General features: G+C 44.1%; 1 protein-coding gene across 2 annotated transcripts in view; it reads right to left on the bottom strand.

The window, feature by feature from the left end:
* The window catches only part of CHN2 (chimerin 2), a 531,221-nt gene that overhangs the window by 312,048 nt on the left and 203,018 nt on the right, over positions 1-16,155 (bottom strand). For both annotated transcript variants that reach the window (XM_085630409.1, XM_085630408.1), the window contains exons 2-3: positions 15,693-15,731; positions 2,732-2,787 (exon numbers count right to left, since the gene is read on the bottom strand). In XM_085630409.1, the coding sequence (XP_085486535.1) occupies positions 2,732-2,787; positions 15,693-15,731 (95 nt within the window). The remainder of the gene's footprint in view (positions 1-2,731; positions 2,788-15,692; positions 15,732-16,155) is intronic.

The raw sequence follows: 16,155 nt of genomic DNA, 5'->3' as shown, positions 1-16,155 counted from the left end.
AGAATATTGCTCAGAGTAATGGTCCATAAAAGTAAGAGAGGCCACATGAGTTAGGGAAATGTATTAGAGCTGGTGAAATCAGGGTAAGTGTAAGTATGAGTTTTAGAAGCCGAGTGAAGATACCTGGAAATAAGGGCAGAAGGGCCGGGCCGTTGAAGTAGGCATGAGGATAGTATCAACTGGCAGGCGATCAGGTTTTGGGATATTCAGTGTAAGGAGCAAGGAAGGGATGAGCAATGGACATGCAGGACTCATTCTCCAGAACAAGGATGGTAAAGGAAGCTGGCGGGCGATGGAGTGTGGGTACGGAGAATGAAACCATCAGCTGATTACGCCAGTGTGGGTGTCAGGAAGATACACGGATATATCCATCCGCTAAAGGAGTGGGTATCATGGGAACTGGGATATCCATTGAATCTCGTGTGTTGCTATACAGGGAGCCAGCAGAAGGGGTTGCATAAATGAGAAGCATAGATCTGGGGCCATTTCATGATGACGTTACCAGGGGAGCACGCAGGGAAGAAAAATAAGAGAGGATATCTGGGTTTAGAACTTGGGGATGTGAAAATAAACCAATCAGGAGAGGGGGTAGGAGATGGGCCAAACTGCGGCTTGCTCTCTTAGAGATGGAAAGTCAGAGCCCTCCTTCAACTTCATCTCAATACACTTAGACGAGAATGACCTGGTGCAGTTTACAGGGTTGGCCCAACAAAAAGCGACATATGGTACTTGTCGAGTGAGGCAACAAATCAGGATAAACTAGGACAGCCTCCAGGGCACATAGAGAGAAGACAACAGTCTTAATCCAGGCATGGAAAAAAGTTGATGACACGTTTCGGTACATTGAAAAAGATGAGCAGGGTGAGGATGCAGCATACACGCTCACGTGATTGTTCAGACAATATGGGTGCATGTTTCACATTTGGACACATGAGCATATTTAATTAAATGAATGACAAGAGTGGGGGAGCGGGTAAAGGATGATGGCAATGCTTAGATGGGGGACAAACCTGTTGACTGTGCTGACCCCTGCTGAGATTACTTTCATTACTGACATGAGGCTTGTCAGGACAGGTGGCAGCTCCAAAGTGGCACGAGGATCTCGGCGAGCGAAGGGGAAGACTATGATGACCTCATCCTACAGTTTTTGTTCCACTTGTGGCTGAGCAATTGTTGCCCGAACTGCCAGTACCATGTAATGTACTGAAAACTCAAGTCTTTTTGTACTGTAAGTGTTCTCATGCAAAGGGCTCTGTCACCACTTTGGGTCTGGTTCACATGGTGCCAATATGCAAATACATAAATACAATCTGGGAGGGTTTTTTCTGGTGGTCTAAAATCAACAGAAGACATACAGAGAACCGGAAGGCCAGGACTGAAGGACGAGTAGGTTGGTGAGAAGAAACCGGTCTTCTTCAGGTCTGAGAGAAACAGGTAGGACATGGTCAAATATGGGGGGAAGGGAAGGGCCATTAGAACTGAAAACAGAGATGCCTGAGATGTTTAGTTTTGGGGTATTTTCTACTCCTGATTTTTCCTCAACAGTTCTGATGTTTCCTTGATAAATGATGCTTCTTTTTCCTGTCACTTTCTGCTTCACCATTTTACACTCTTTTTCTCAAGCAGTTGGAATTCATAGCGGATCTCCTTTCCTTGAATTTGTTGTTCTTCCTGGCTCTTTTATCCTTCCTGACATAAGGAGGGACTTGGTGCCAAAGCCATCTACATCTTTAATCAAGAGTCACAAGATGGTCAAGAGGTCTTTCAATCATTGTGGTTTTTACCACCGAGCTGTGACCTTCTAAAGGAGACTCTTGTGGTCTTAACCTGTGCATGGTGGTTCCATGGCTGCTGGGCAGAGCTGCCCCTCCTTGGTGATTTAGAAGGGCTCTCGGCAGACTGTATTCACTTCCAGTCTCTGACAGGAATCCACTTTAGTTGCTGATGGTAATAATGCTAATATATACATATATATAGATTAGCAGTCGTAAACGGAAAATCGGCCCATTTGCAACTTCTAAAAAGGGTGGTGGTATATACAACTCCTATTTTGCGAGTCGGTAACCAATTACTGACTCGCAAAATAGGGCTTGCGAGTCGCTATTAGGAAGGGGCGTGCCAAGGGTGTCGCTTCCTAATAGCGGGTCGCGCTGGTATGTACCATTGTTTTGCAACTGCAATTGCGGTCGCAAAACACTTGCAGTTTACCACTTCAAGTAGGTGATAAAGCCACTCGCGAATGGGAAGGGGTCCCCAGGGGACCACTTCCCCTTTGTAAATGGATGCGAAAATAGTTTTTTAAGAGCAGGCAGTGGTCATAAGGACCACTGCCTGCTCTTAAAAAATGAAACAGAAACGTTTGTTTTTTCTTTTATAAATGCATCCTGTAGGGAACAGAGTGAGAACAGCTGTGCCAGGTAATAGGAACACTTTTATTTACAGTGGTACAAAACAGCAAAACTATGGGAACAAGTAATATAGCAAATACAACTTATTACCTGCAGGAACAACAACATAATTAACATCAAAAACAATAATATAAACAATCAAAATAAGAAAAACCCAAACGACGTACTAGCTGTGGTTCCACATAAACATGAACTTTGTAGTGCTGCTTGTTGAGTAATGAAATTGAACCACCTTAGGTTGAACAGGGCATTGGCACAATTACTAGATACTAATAGTATAGATAAAATCAATTTGTCCATAAATGAAGATTAGCAGGGCTCACCATGTGTGGGCAGATGGTCCGTCTAGGGCGTGGTGCCTCCTGTTGTAACTGATACACTGTGTAATAGAAAGAAACAGTTGTTTATGTAAAGAAGAGACAGTTTCCAGAGGGACATCCTATCTACCAACATCGGTTCATGTTTTAACAGATGAGCCCTCTGAGGGTCAGGAAATCACAATTTGCTACTAGGTGCAGCATAGAATTCAGAATGTACCTTGCGCTTTACTCTGGGCCTCATGCTTTCCACTTGGGTCTATGTGTACATTTAACTTACAATAACATCATTAGATCAGTTTCGCGAACTGAATATTCTTTACATGTTGCCATAGGAATGCACTTTCATGATGGTTGATCCAGGTACATATACATACAACTTTGTGTAACTATAACCCTGGCAAGCTGAAATCCAGTCTACTCTCTGGCAAAAAGGAGCAGCTGAGACAAATTTAAATATATATATCAATAGAATATCCCATGAATGGACTTTAATACTTCTTTCCCAAAATGTCTGTGGAGCATCACCATTCAGGTTATCTCATTATAGGAAAGATTTACCATGCCATAAAACGCATTAGATGTGAGTCAACACCCCGGCATTATAAACATGTGTTTCAATGGACATACTTTACTGTAATCTTCATAGACCCCGGCAATCCGAATGGTGTCTCTGAATGTGGAAAGTCTACAGACCACCAAATGCATACAACAAGGAATTATGTTTGTTTTCTAAAACCTATGTCCTAGGTCAGCTTGCCTAAATACATATTCTGCATTTCACTTTAAAATAATGGGATTTATTTTGGAGAAAAGTGTATTTAAATCAAACAATTTTTTTCTCCACTTGCATTGGAACATCAATGGGAATCAGGTTTGCTGCCTCTTATGCTAACCTCTTTGTGGGTTAGTGCAAAGGGGGCATATTGGGGCCAGTGCAGCTCACAAATACAACATCAATGAGTTTGTCTGAGAGCACAATGCAAATGGTGATTTGTAACAACCATTGTCCATGCTGGATCAATATGTTGAGCATTGTAACTGTAATGATCAGACTGTTGAGTGTACGTCACTGTGGGCGCGAACTGTCGCGAGACAGCGCAAATGGCTAAAAACCATACAACATCTCATGGAGAACACGACCGGATCAAGAAAACTTGTCGGCGAACGCAGGGATTCAGGTAAGGCGATCGCGCGCGAGAATGTATTATTTTACAGCGCGAGCAAGAAACAAATTATCGCCAAGCTGCGGAATGCAGAAATTTTTACATTTTCGCGCTCTCCGCGGAACGCGAAAATGTCAAATTATCGCAATTTCCGCGAACGGAACAACATTTTTGCCCAGGCCTAATATTAATATCAGTAAACATTTATGGCAATCAAACTTTAGACTTTTTGGTTGGAGGATTCGAAGGTGTCCTAAAAACATAAATGCCTTGAAATCAATTCATAAAATATTCTCCCAGCACCGTGGGCGGCATGGGGTGCATATGAAGGCACCCTCACTGAAGAGAATTGGCGGGATGCCTAAGTCCTCAAGGAATATGGCCATGACAATCTTCTATCGATTGATACAATTTAAATACTACCACCAAACATATTACACCTGGAACAAAATGTGATAAATGCAAAGGAACTCCTTCCCATTATGCCTCTGGGACTGGTCACTAGATAAATACTTTCTTCACACAATCTGGTGTTCATTTGTTTAGACATGCTAGACCAATATTTATAGGACTCTATCAAAAGTCCTTGGTTGTTCAGTCCCACTTAATCAGAAATTGCCTCTATGACACATTGTAGAAGGCATTGTTATATTATATTATATTATATGTTATATTATGTTATACTATATTCTATTATATTTTATTATATTATATTATACTATACTATATTATATATTAGTCTTTATATTATATTATAGTATATCATATAATATTATATTATATTATAGAATAATATATTATAGTATAATATATTACATTATATTATATTATAGAATAATATGTTATATCATATTACATTACATCATATTATATTATATATATATTATATTACATGATATACATTATATAATATATTATATTATATTACATTATATTATATTAATATTTTTTAGGCAAGTCATTTAAAATCGGTGGAATTCTGGCAGTCTGGTGCTGCAAGAGCCACCCAGCCATGCACTCGCATCGCAAATCTCATTATCTGGACTAAGAGAAAGTAAAACATCAAGCCAGTTCTGCAGACGGCCCCATGCTTCCTGCCTCAACATGTTTATTTACAAGTCTTCAGGCAGCTGGTAATGAGATTCTGCTGCTAAGATCCATCCTGGACCTGTGGTAGGACGCCCCTTTTCGCTCTACCCGAATCCCTACGCTGTCGACAGAAAGCATGCTTCTCATTCAAGCTCCCGGTTTCTTTCATAGATGTTTTTGGGTGATGGGGGTTTCAACTGGGTCCATTTCAAGAGCCCTATAGCTTGTGTTGACTGCAGTATTAGGGTGGGACCCTTGCATTACTCATGGCCTACAAATGGTCTGTTGGCCTGCAAAGCCTTCGCACTGCCCCACTGGAAGCACTGGTGCTGGTAGTCCTAATGGTTTGAGATTATTGTTTGTTATGACCAGGTGACAACTGCCACTGACCTCTCCCCAATATACTAGACCGTATGAACCGGGAACCTAAAAGGTACCCACTGCAATGATACATTTGTAAAAAAATAAAATAAATAGAAAAGTAAGGGCAGTGGCTCAAATATTTCTTAGAAACTTGCTGCCACTGCTGAACGCCAGGGTTGCTGGTGTCAGGGCTGCGAAGTCTTCATGGCACCTCATGACTCCTCCGTTCACCACCTTCCGCTTCCCATCTTTTTATGTCATTCCTGTTAGTCAGTTTCATCCCTGCTGTTTCCCTTTCCCTTTGTCACTGTTTTCCTCTCTTTCTTTTCCTTTCCTACTTCTTTCTTGTTTTTATGCCTTTTCCTGTCTCTTGCTCAGGGTCAAGCCCTGATGAAATTAGTCCTAATGCAAAAAAATGAGTGCCCGTGGCCGCCACTTGCAACCACCATCACACATTAAGCACAGGGTCCTTCTTTGGGGAAAGCCACGCTGTTGCACACTGGGAAATGGACTTGGAATTCTCTGCGGACTGTGCGACAGAATATCGAGAACAACAATATTGAAATAACAGAATATCCTGATAAAAATATTGTCTGAAAATATTGAGTTTATATACTTTGCAGTATATTGAGTGAAAAGTGTTGTGGAACAGAATATCAACAGAAATAAGGCAAGTATATTGAATGTTCATATTTATACCAATATATATAATTTGTTTAAAATATTAAACTGCTAAATAATTATATTTTTAAAAATTACTGGTTTTAGTAAGTAATGTATATATGTATATATATATATATATATATATATATATATATATATACACACATTTTTTAAAAAGAATATATATTTATTCTTTAAAAAATATAAATACAATAGACATTGTTTTTAAATCATTCAATTAAAAATATTAACAATAACTTTAATGTCAAATAGTCAACGTATTTATAACCAATCATTTATATGACTTAATTAAAATATTGAAACAAATAACAGTAGTTCCAAACAATATTGTGACATAAATATATAAATACTAAAAATACTTAAACAATTTTAAAGAACTACATTTATAATATTAGCAGTAACTTAAAAATTACAAATAACAAACATATTAGCAAAAAAATACATCCCACTTAATTCTTTAAAAAAAATGAAATTACATTTTTTTTATAAATTACATAAATATTAAAGAAAAAAGGAAAAATAAATAAAAACATAAACAACACTGTCAAAGGTGTTGCACTACAAAGAAGACCAACTCCAATTGAAGTAAAAGTAGGAAAACTGTTGTTTTTTGAAGAGGTGAGATTTACTATTCCCACTGCAATGTAAGCTAAAGCAGGAAAGGTGTTGGACTTTGGAGGGTTAGAGTAACTATTCCCACTACATTGCGAGCAACTATAGGGAGATAGTTGGACTTTGGAAGGGTTAGATTTGTAATTCCCACTCCAATCCAAGCAACAGTAGGGAAAGTATTGGACTTTAAGGGGCAATATTTACTATTCCTAGTCCTGTGTAAGCAAAAACATGGAAAGAATTAGGGGTTGGAGGGGTTAGATTTACTTTTAAGACTCTAATCTAAGCAATAGTAGGGAATGTGCAGAATTTTAAAGGAGTTAGATGTACTATTCCTACGCCAATCTCAAAACATTAGGGAAACTGTTGGACTTTGAAGAGGTTAGATTTATTTGATGGGGTTAGATTTACTATTCCCCGCCAATATAAGCAAAAGCAGGGAAAGTGCCGGACTTAGCAAATGTTACATTTACTGTTCCATCTCCTAATCATTAAAACATTTAAATATCCTACAACATAAAATTATTGAGACATAGTAAAATAAAAATTATACAGAGAAAGCTTAGCTTTCAAGGCTTTTGAACCTCACTCCTACATACAGAGCACCCCAACAGGTACATGTCCCTTGTCCCATCAAGGGTGACCACTCTCTAACTGCTCTTTACTTACAGGCTGGAAATAGCGTCTATAGAAAGAGTGCACGATACAGAATCATCAGGGCTTGATGCCACTATACAGATAAATGTCCAAACCCCATACACACAGTGGTTCAGGGCTGCCTCTTTAGGCCTTACTACAGGCAGCTCTAGCTGTTTGAGAGACTACATCACACTTATTCTTCGAAAAAGTAAACTACAGTAGAGAGAGAGTGGGCTTTGGGGCCGACGCTTCATGATTTGCATATCACAGAGGGTCTGTACATTAAGGGTATGGCATTTTGTAGATGGTTATGTGGCCCTGTTTGTTTTGCCATTAGAATTTGGTGATTGGGCACAACAGTATGATTTTAAGAAAAAACCAATGGGTGCTCTTTGATATATGGACTTTACTGATGAAATGACATTTTACTTGCTAATTGATGGCGTTTTGTTTTGTTTGGGAGGCACTCACTATTTGAATACCTTAGCCTGTCATAATGAAACAGTGCAAATTCACTAATCATCTTGTCACACTTCTTTCTTTTACTTGTCATGATAACATGTTGTTGGATTTACAGGTTTTGTTCGCAAAGTAAAGACGTGTAAGTACAAAAACTTTCTTAACGATACAACGTAAGTACTAGGCCGTTGGTAAAAGTATCTACCGTGAAATATTTCTTGTGCATGCTTTTTGAGTTTACCATTTGCAACTGTATCACCTAAGTCCGTTGTTTTAACATTCTTCTTTGAGTGAACGCATTAACTCTGATAATGCAGCCTGTTCAGCAAAGCAGCCCGACTACCATCTACCCGACCGTTGCAGCCCAAGGTGTTGCTTCATTATCAGACTTTCTTTCTATGACAGCTGGGAGCGACATGCAGACAGTCGCATAACTATACCAACAACCTCTAGTCTATTGGCTTGACCAATCTTTGCATGACTTTTCTGCCTTACCCTGCCCGCTTGTTTCCCCAGTGCCTCGGCATCTGGTAGGTGTTGTTCTACCACCAGGGCTACAGGCCCAAAGATTCCTATAGCCCTGCTGGAAGGAGGTGGCAGCTGACTGACACATAGGGCCTAAAGCCTGTACCCCGAGGAGAGAGGACCACCAACCCCCCTTGAGGAAGATCTGTTCAGTCCCCCAAAGCCATGGGAGGTCTTCCTTATGATGCAAGGGGAGTAGAATCATCACCTTGTGTGTCCCCCCCCAGTATTATACCTAGCTATTGCACAGGAGGCGCAGCTTGGGCATCCCACCATCCTTCAGAGGGCCTTTCTCACTGTTGACACTCTGAAGTATACCTGAGAGTGCCCCTATAGTCCTCCCCATGAGAGAGATGGCCAAGTTCTGGATAGCTGGCAATAGGTTTCAATTTTCTGCACTGTTTCAAGTTGAACATGTCCTTAATAAGGCACTTGCATACACAGCACTTCACAAAGGGCATTTCTAATTACAATTATTATCACTTCATGTGGCCTGGTATTTCTTCGATTGACCTTCTGTAGATGACCGGTTGAGCTGACCAGGCAGATACCAGTAGGTCACAAGCAGCTTTCTCTCGTAAGTGAGTGTGTTACCTTCTCATCCTCACTACAGTATGTGTGCACAGTCTCAGAGCTAGCACATAGCACTTCAAAGACACGAGGACGTCTACACATCGTGCTCCGTAGGTGAACACCCACAGAACCTTAGCCCGTCACAGGCGGGATAAAAAGACCCACAGCCATTCGAGTCAAGTCGCAACGACAACCCCTGTGGCATTACTTCTCCTTGTGTTAGCATTACTTACTTCAATGCCATTGGGCGTGGCCTACGCTAGTTACTTCTCCAATTTACATATGTGGCACTTGAGCTCTGATCAGGAGTGAAACTGCCCCGTAGGGCTGTGTTAATCGAGGGGGGCTGCCTCTTGAAGGAAGGGGGCGGGCACGCGTCTCATTCTGAACAGGGGTGAAATAAGGGACATGACTCCCTTGAGACAGAGGGCCACCAAGGAGCAGTATGTGGGTCTTGGGTGGAGTAACACTGATGGTACATTGAAGGATGAATGTGACCACACTATTAAGATCTCTTTTTGAGTCTTCTGGCTCATCCTGTGCTTCCACCCTTGGCTTTGTGACTGCCCGCGGCCCACGCAGGGGGCCCCCATAGGGGGGTGGCCATCTTACTGTCACATGAAGGCACACAACATACGTTCTGGTGTTTTGGAGCCTCTCCGGGTCCGTCACACCCTGCGTCATTTCTAGCGCGCCAGTGGGCGGGGAGCCAGGTATATTTACCTCTCCCGCGGTATATTTACCTCTCCCGCCCACCTGGCGCTCTCTTTTGCGCAAGCCTTCATGCCGTTTCCCTCCCTCCACTTACCCGGCGTGGCTACTGGAGGGTGGTTGGGGTAGGTAGGTTGTTAACTTGTTAATTTGTGTTGCAGGCGGAGTTACAGGGTGATACAGAGGCTGAATGGTACATAGGAGTACCCTCTTCAGGAGCACAACAAGGGTGCAAATGCCAAATAGCCCCAAGAAGTCCTTACGGCAGGACCATGGAGGAACAACGGCACCCCGTTAGTCCTGCGGGCGGTTGTAAACCTGAACACCTGGGGGCTTGCCTGGATACGCTCTGCCCCCTCAAGGGGTGAGAGTAAATGGGTGGACTGGCGGTCCACATGTGGTAAGGGGTAATCCCCCAAATGGTGAGCACCGATTGGTTAGGGCCACGGTGCACTTTGGCTCTTCAAGTGGGCAGGGCAGCTTAGGGGTGTCTCCACTGCCTGCCCTTGGATCGCACCTAAGTTGAACCACCATATTGGCATACTCTCTTATGCAAATAAACCTGCAGTAATGTTTCTCCACAAACAAGGCGTCCGGTGTGTTTTCTTTTATTGGGAGATTGCTGTGTTTGCGGGTGGGGGGTGTTGCCGATATTGGCCCTATGACATCTACAAGACCATTGAAGGTTCCCCACGTTTTGTTTGGTCCATGAACAGAGCGAGGCCCAGACTGGCGCTACCTGGCACCGGGTGTTTCTCTGTCGAGCTGGGGGGGAGGGGTAAATGATCTCACTGGGGTCGGGGGCTGGTTTTGTTGCGGGGGCGGACACGTTTTCTGCCTGCAGCGCATCAGCTCTTTCAAAATAAACCACACAAAACAAATGTGTGCGGTCGGACCACGTTTGCTTAAAAACATTTGTTTGTGACATGTGGTTTGTTCCTGTCTCCAGCCTGAAGCCACAAGCAGCGCTGACCTTCAGGGCTCTAGGGGGAGGGGAGGGCGGGGTCTGCTGTTGCGTGGCCAGAGAGTGCAGTACATACATGATAAACACTCAACATTCAAAGCTGCCTATTTCTTTATGATGTGACTGCTGCGGCGCATCTCCGTTTAGTATATTAAGCAATCCCATTGCATTAATTGCTCTTGTTAGAAGTGATAGATTCTAGTTGTGCATTAAGAAAGAGTCCAACTCCCTCCCCACACTGCCCTTATGACGATGCTATGAATGAAACAAGAGGGCAGTAAGCTGTCTCTTGTACCTACACGTGCCCTAGGGTCTTACTACAGATGGAGTAACATTATAGCGTTTTGCCTTAGTGCTCTCATGTGATGATGAAGGGAAAGAAGGCACTTTAAACAAGCATTGGCATAGCCAATAGGTCTCGCCTTTGGGACCTTATAGGTGTTTAGCCATGCAAGAGTTGCATAACTAAATACTTATAAGGTCCCAAAAGCGAGACCTATTGGCTATGCCAATGCTTGTTTTAACTGCTGCAATCTATTGAAGCCTCACGGAGAACATCAAAGCGGCCGTGCGGGCGGCCGCAAAAGTGATTGCGATCAAACATCAAAGCGGCCGTGCTGCCGCGAAAGTGAAAGTAATCGCGGTAAAGCGCGACGCGCGTGCCCGTGCACATGCACTGTAGCTCTGGGCTGGCCTGGTAGCACTTTTTGGAGCCCTCACAAAATGTCTCGACAGGCCAGCGCATGCGCTGGGTCAGGCGAGACCTAAAAAGTAATTGCCTATTATCACACTATGTGGCCAAATAGACGCCGGGATGCAATCAAGGTTCCTTGGTTTCACTTTGTCGTTGTTACAACATGGTCATCTCGTTCTTTCTCCCTTTTTCAGCCAATACTTAAAATTTTTCACTTAATTCTTGGAGTCGAAAACCAGCGCACCATGTTAAATACATCTGGGCTATGTATGTGTGGCAAGGATTGGTGATAGGAGTGTTTGTGGCTATGTATGTGTGGCAAGGATTGGTGATACGAGGGTGATGATTTAAGCAGAAGCTGAAGTGGAAATCAGAGCACTCCCTCGTGGTCATCTCATTAAGACGATTAGTTCCACTTAGCTAAAAGTCTGCATTCATTGTCATTCATTCTTGAATTCATTCATTCAGTCTCTTCCCCCATTCAACTATTCATTCATTGAGCCATGCAGCACTGTCTCCAGTCTCCATCCAGCCATTCAATGATTGGGTGAAGTTCAATAATAAAAAAGTTGAAAAACGCATCACATTTCAATGTTATTTTCTTGAGGGAGAACCCCTCAGACCCAAAGCCCTCTGCAGTGGTCAGGCTCAGAGGGGTGATTTCAGGACTGTGATTAGTTATTTCAGGCTGTGATGGGTGATTCAGGACTGTGATGGGTGATTTTAGGCTGTGATGGGTGATTTCAGGACTGTGGTGGGGGTTTCAGGGCTCAGATGGGTGATTCAGGACTGTGATGGGTGATGTCAGGACTGTGATGGGTGATTTTAGGCTGTGATGGGCGATTTCAGGACTGTGATGGGTGATTTCAGGACTGTGATGGGGGTTTCAGGGCTCAGATGGGTGATTCAGGACTGTGATGGGCTATTTCAGGACTGTGATGGGTGATTTTAGGCTGTGATGGGTGATTTCAGGCCTGTGATGGGTGATTTCAGTACTTACATGGGTGATTTCAGGACTGTGATGGGTGATTTCAGGAATTAAATGGGTGATTTCAGGACTGTGATGGGTGATTTCAGGGCTCAGATGGGTGATGTCAGGACTCAGAAGGGTGATTTCAGGACTGTGATGGGTGATTTCAGGACTGTGATGGGTGATTTCAGGACTGTGATGGGTGATTTCAGGACTTACATGGGTGATTTCAGGACTGTGATGGGTGATTTCAAGACTTAAATGGGTGATTTCAGGACTGTGATGGGTGATTTCAGGGCTGTGATGGGTGATGTCAGGGCTCAGATGGGTGATTTCAGGGCTCAGATGGGTGATTCAGGACTGTGATGGGCTATTTCAGGACTGTGATGGGTGATTTTAGGCTGTGATGGGTGATTTCAGGCCTGTGATGGGTGATTTCAGTACTTACATGGGTGATTTCAGGACTGTGATGGGTGATTTCAGGACTGTGATGGGTGATTTCAGGGCTCAGATGGGTGATGTCAGGACTCAGAAGGGTGATTTCAGGACTCAGAAGCGTGATTTCAGGACTGTGATGGGTAATTTCAGGACTGTGATGGGTGATTTCAGGACTTACATGGGTGATTTCAGGACTGTGATGGGTGATTTCAAGACTTAAATGGGTGATTTCAGGACTGTGATGGGTGATTTCAGGGCTGTGATGGGTGATTTCAGGGCTGTGATGGGTGATTTCAGGGCTCAGATGGGTGATTTCAGGGCTCAGATGGGTGATGTCAGGGCTCAGATGGGTGATGTCAGGGCTCAGATGGGTGATTCAGGACTGTGATGGGTGATTCAGGGCTGTGATTGGTGACTTTATGGTTGGGATATACCATCAGCCCAGATATCTGGCCAATGAGAGTGGCTGAGCCAACTACCTCTGATTTCAGGACTGTGATGGGTGATTTCAGGACTTACATGGGTGATTTCAGGACTGTGATGGGTGATTTCAAGACTTAAATGGGTGATTTCAGGACTGTGATGGGTGATTTCAGGGCTGTGATGGGTGATTTCAGGGCTCAGATGGGTGATTTCAGGGCTCAGATGGGTGATTCAGGACTGTGATGGGCTATTTCAGGACTGTTATGGGTGATTTTAGGCTGTGATGGTTGATTTCAGGCCTGTGATGGGTGATTTTAGTACTTACATGGGTGATTTCAGGACTGTGATGGGTGATTTCAGGAATTAAATGGGTGATGTCAGGACTGTGATGGGTGATTTTAGGCTGTGATGGGTGATTTCAGGACTGTGATGGGTGATTACAGGACTGTGATGGGGGATTTCAGGACTGTGATGGCTGATTTCAGGACTTACATGGGTGATTTCAGGACTGTGATGGGTGATTTCAAGACTTAAATGGGTGATTTCAGGGCTGTGATGGGTGATTTCAGGGCTCAGATGGGTGATTTCAGGGCTCAGATGGGTGATTCAGGACTGTGATGGGCTATTACAGGACTGTTATGGGTGATTTTAGGCTGTGATGGTTGATTTCAGGCCTGTGATGGGTGATTTTAGTACTTACATGGGTGATTTCAGGACTGTGATGGGTGATTTCAGGAATTAAATGGGTGATGTCAGGACTGTGATGGGTGATTTTAGGCTGTGATGGGTGATTTCAGGACTGTGATGGGTGATTACAGGACTGTGATGGGGGATTTCAGGACTGTGATGGCTGATTTCAGGACTTACATGGGTGATTTCAGGACTGTGATGGGTGATTTCAAGACTTAAATGGGTGATTTCAGGACTGTGATGGGTGATTTCAGGGCTGTGATGGGTGATGTCAGGGCTCAGATGGGTGATTTCAGGGCTCAGATGGGTGATTCAGGACTGTGATGGGTGATTTCAGGACTGTGATGGGTGATTTCAGGACTGTGATGGGGGTTTCAGGGCTCAGATGGGTGATTCAGGACTGTGATGGGTGATGTCAGGACTGTGATGGGTGATTTTAGGCTGTGATGGGTGATTTCAGGACTGTGATGGGTGATTTCAGGACTGTGATGGGGGATTTCAGGGCTCAGATGGATGATTCAGGACTGTGATGGGCGATTTCAGGACTGTGATGGGTGATGTTAGGCTGTGATGGGTGATGTCAGGGCTGTGATGGGTGATTTCAGGGCTCAGATGGGTGATGTCACGACTCAGATGGGTGATTTCAGGGCTGTGATGGTTGATTTCAGGGCTGTGATTGGTGACGTTATGGTTGGGATATACCATCAGCCCAGATATCTGGCCAATGAGAGTGGCTGAGCCAACCAGCTCTGCAGATCTGTCCTGTCCTGCCTGGACATACTCTACACCCATTTGTGTTGTCTACTGAAGCCTCCCACTTTACACCCCAACTCAGAATGTTCCGCCCTTCCTCCCTGCAGCTCAGAGATGCCAGGAAATCCTTCCTCTGCTCTGCTGGAGAGTAGGCTTCTGAGGGTGAAGGTGTTGTGGATCTTGGAAGGAAGCTCCACCATTTCAGGGTGGGAGTCAACATGGTTGAGTCAGGACCCCCGTTGCAGACACACGGCTACACGTTCACCTCCAATCCCCCGTCGGACACCAGGAGAACACCCACGGGTACCTATGTACACCCTACGTGCCTACTGCATCTGCCACAGCACTTCCAGGCACCAGGGTCACTCTGAACCTGGGACCGGTCCTGCCCTGCCCTCTGACCTGCATCCCACAGCATTGAGGGGCAGAGCCCACACGCCCCTGTACACCAGCCACCTGGAACCGCGGCTCTGCCCAGCAGCTCTGAAGCCACCAGCAGCACCTCTTTGTCATCAGTACAAGCCCGCCTTTAAAATGTTTTGGGGGGCATTTTTGGCCATGCGCTGTCTGGTTTCAGAGCATTCCAGAGGAGCTACCTGCATGTCTGTCCTTGGAAGATGGAGGGTTTACTTTTTATAAGCATTCTTTATAAGTGTTCACTGACTGTTATCCTCATGAAGCCCTCTGGCGGCAGTAAAGGTGGCCCTCAAGGGGACCGAGACCTGAACTACGAGCCTCCTGCTTTGGAATGGGTGTACATTGTGGACTGTTCTCCTGGCAGACATTATGGACCCCAGGATCTCATCTTTTAAGCATCAGAATTCTGTTTTGGGTCCTACCTCAGCCCACACATGTGGTTACTGGGCCACACTGACCCTGAGTGCCAGACTAGTGCCGCCGTCTGGAGTCGCCGACACTGCCCAGGAGAGTCTGCACCACAAAGGGATTCCTGGTCAACCAATAGTAGCACACAGACACGGTTATAAAGGGCAGTGCCCCACCCGGACACCGCCCACTGACCTCTGGGCGACCTAGACCTGAAGAAAGCTCTCATCCCTCCCACAACACTTGATCTCACATTTGATACAACTGATCCCAAAAAAACGTTTTCCGTTCTTTGTCTCACAGCTTTTGTTGTTGCTAAATTTCAGATTTTTAAAAAAATGCTTCCTAATGCATTGGGTGATATGATTGGCAGATGTGTAAATACTCACAGTAAGACTTCCAGACCGGAGGCTGGTACTCCTCAGCATCTGTGAGGGAAGAGAGAGCAAAGCATGAGATATGGAATGTAACAGGAATGCCGCGCGCTCGCCGGTCCCTACTCACACACCGGCCTCCCTGAACAATGAGCTCTCGGTACAGAAAAAAACAGATAAAGAGGAGGCCCATTAAAAAAAGACATTGTTATTAACTAATATTTTTTTACTTCTAGGAAATGTATCAATGGAAAGAAATCCCTCTGTTATTTCTTTTGTATCTCTTTTTATTACTGTAGCAAATAGGAAACAGTGGCATTGCAATGCACAGCTGGGGCTACATGAAATAAAATTCACAAAGTTAATATATTGAATTCTACAACATATACGGACGGTAGAAAGGTTATCAGAAAAAAGTCATCAACAGTACAAACCGCTTTTGCCAAAATGTCCATCAGAACACAGAACATAAACACAT

This window comes from Triturus cristatus, chromosome 10 (assembly GCF_964204655.1).
Source record: "Triturus cristatus chromosome 10, aTriCri1.1, whole genome shotgun sequence".
NCBI lineage: Eukaryota > Metazoa > Chordata > Amphibia > Caudata > Salamandridae > Triturus > Triturus cristatus.
Note: the sequence above shows the minus strand (reverse complement) of the source record. Positions and strands in the feature narration are given on the sequence as shown.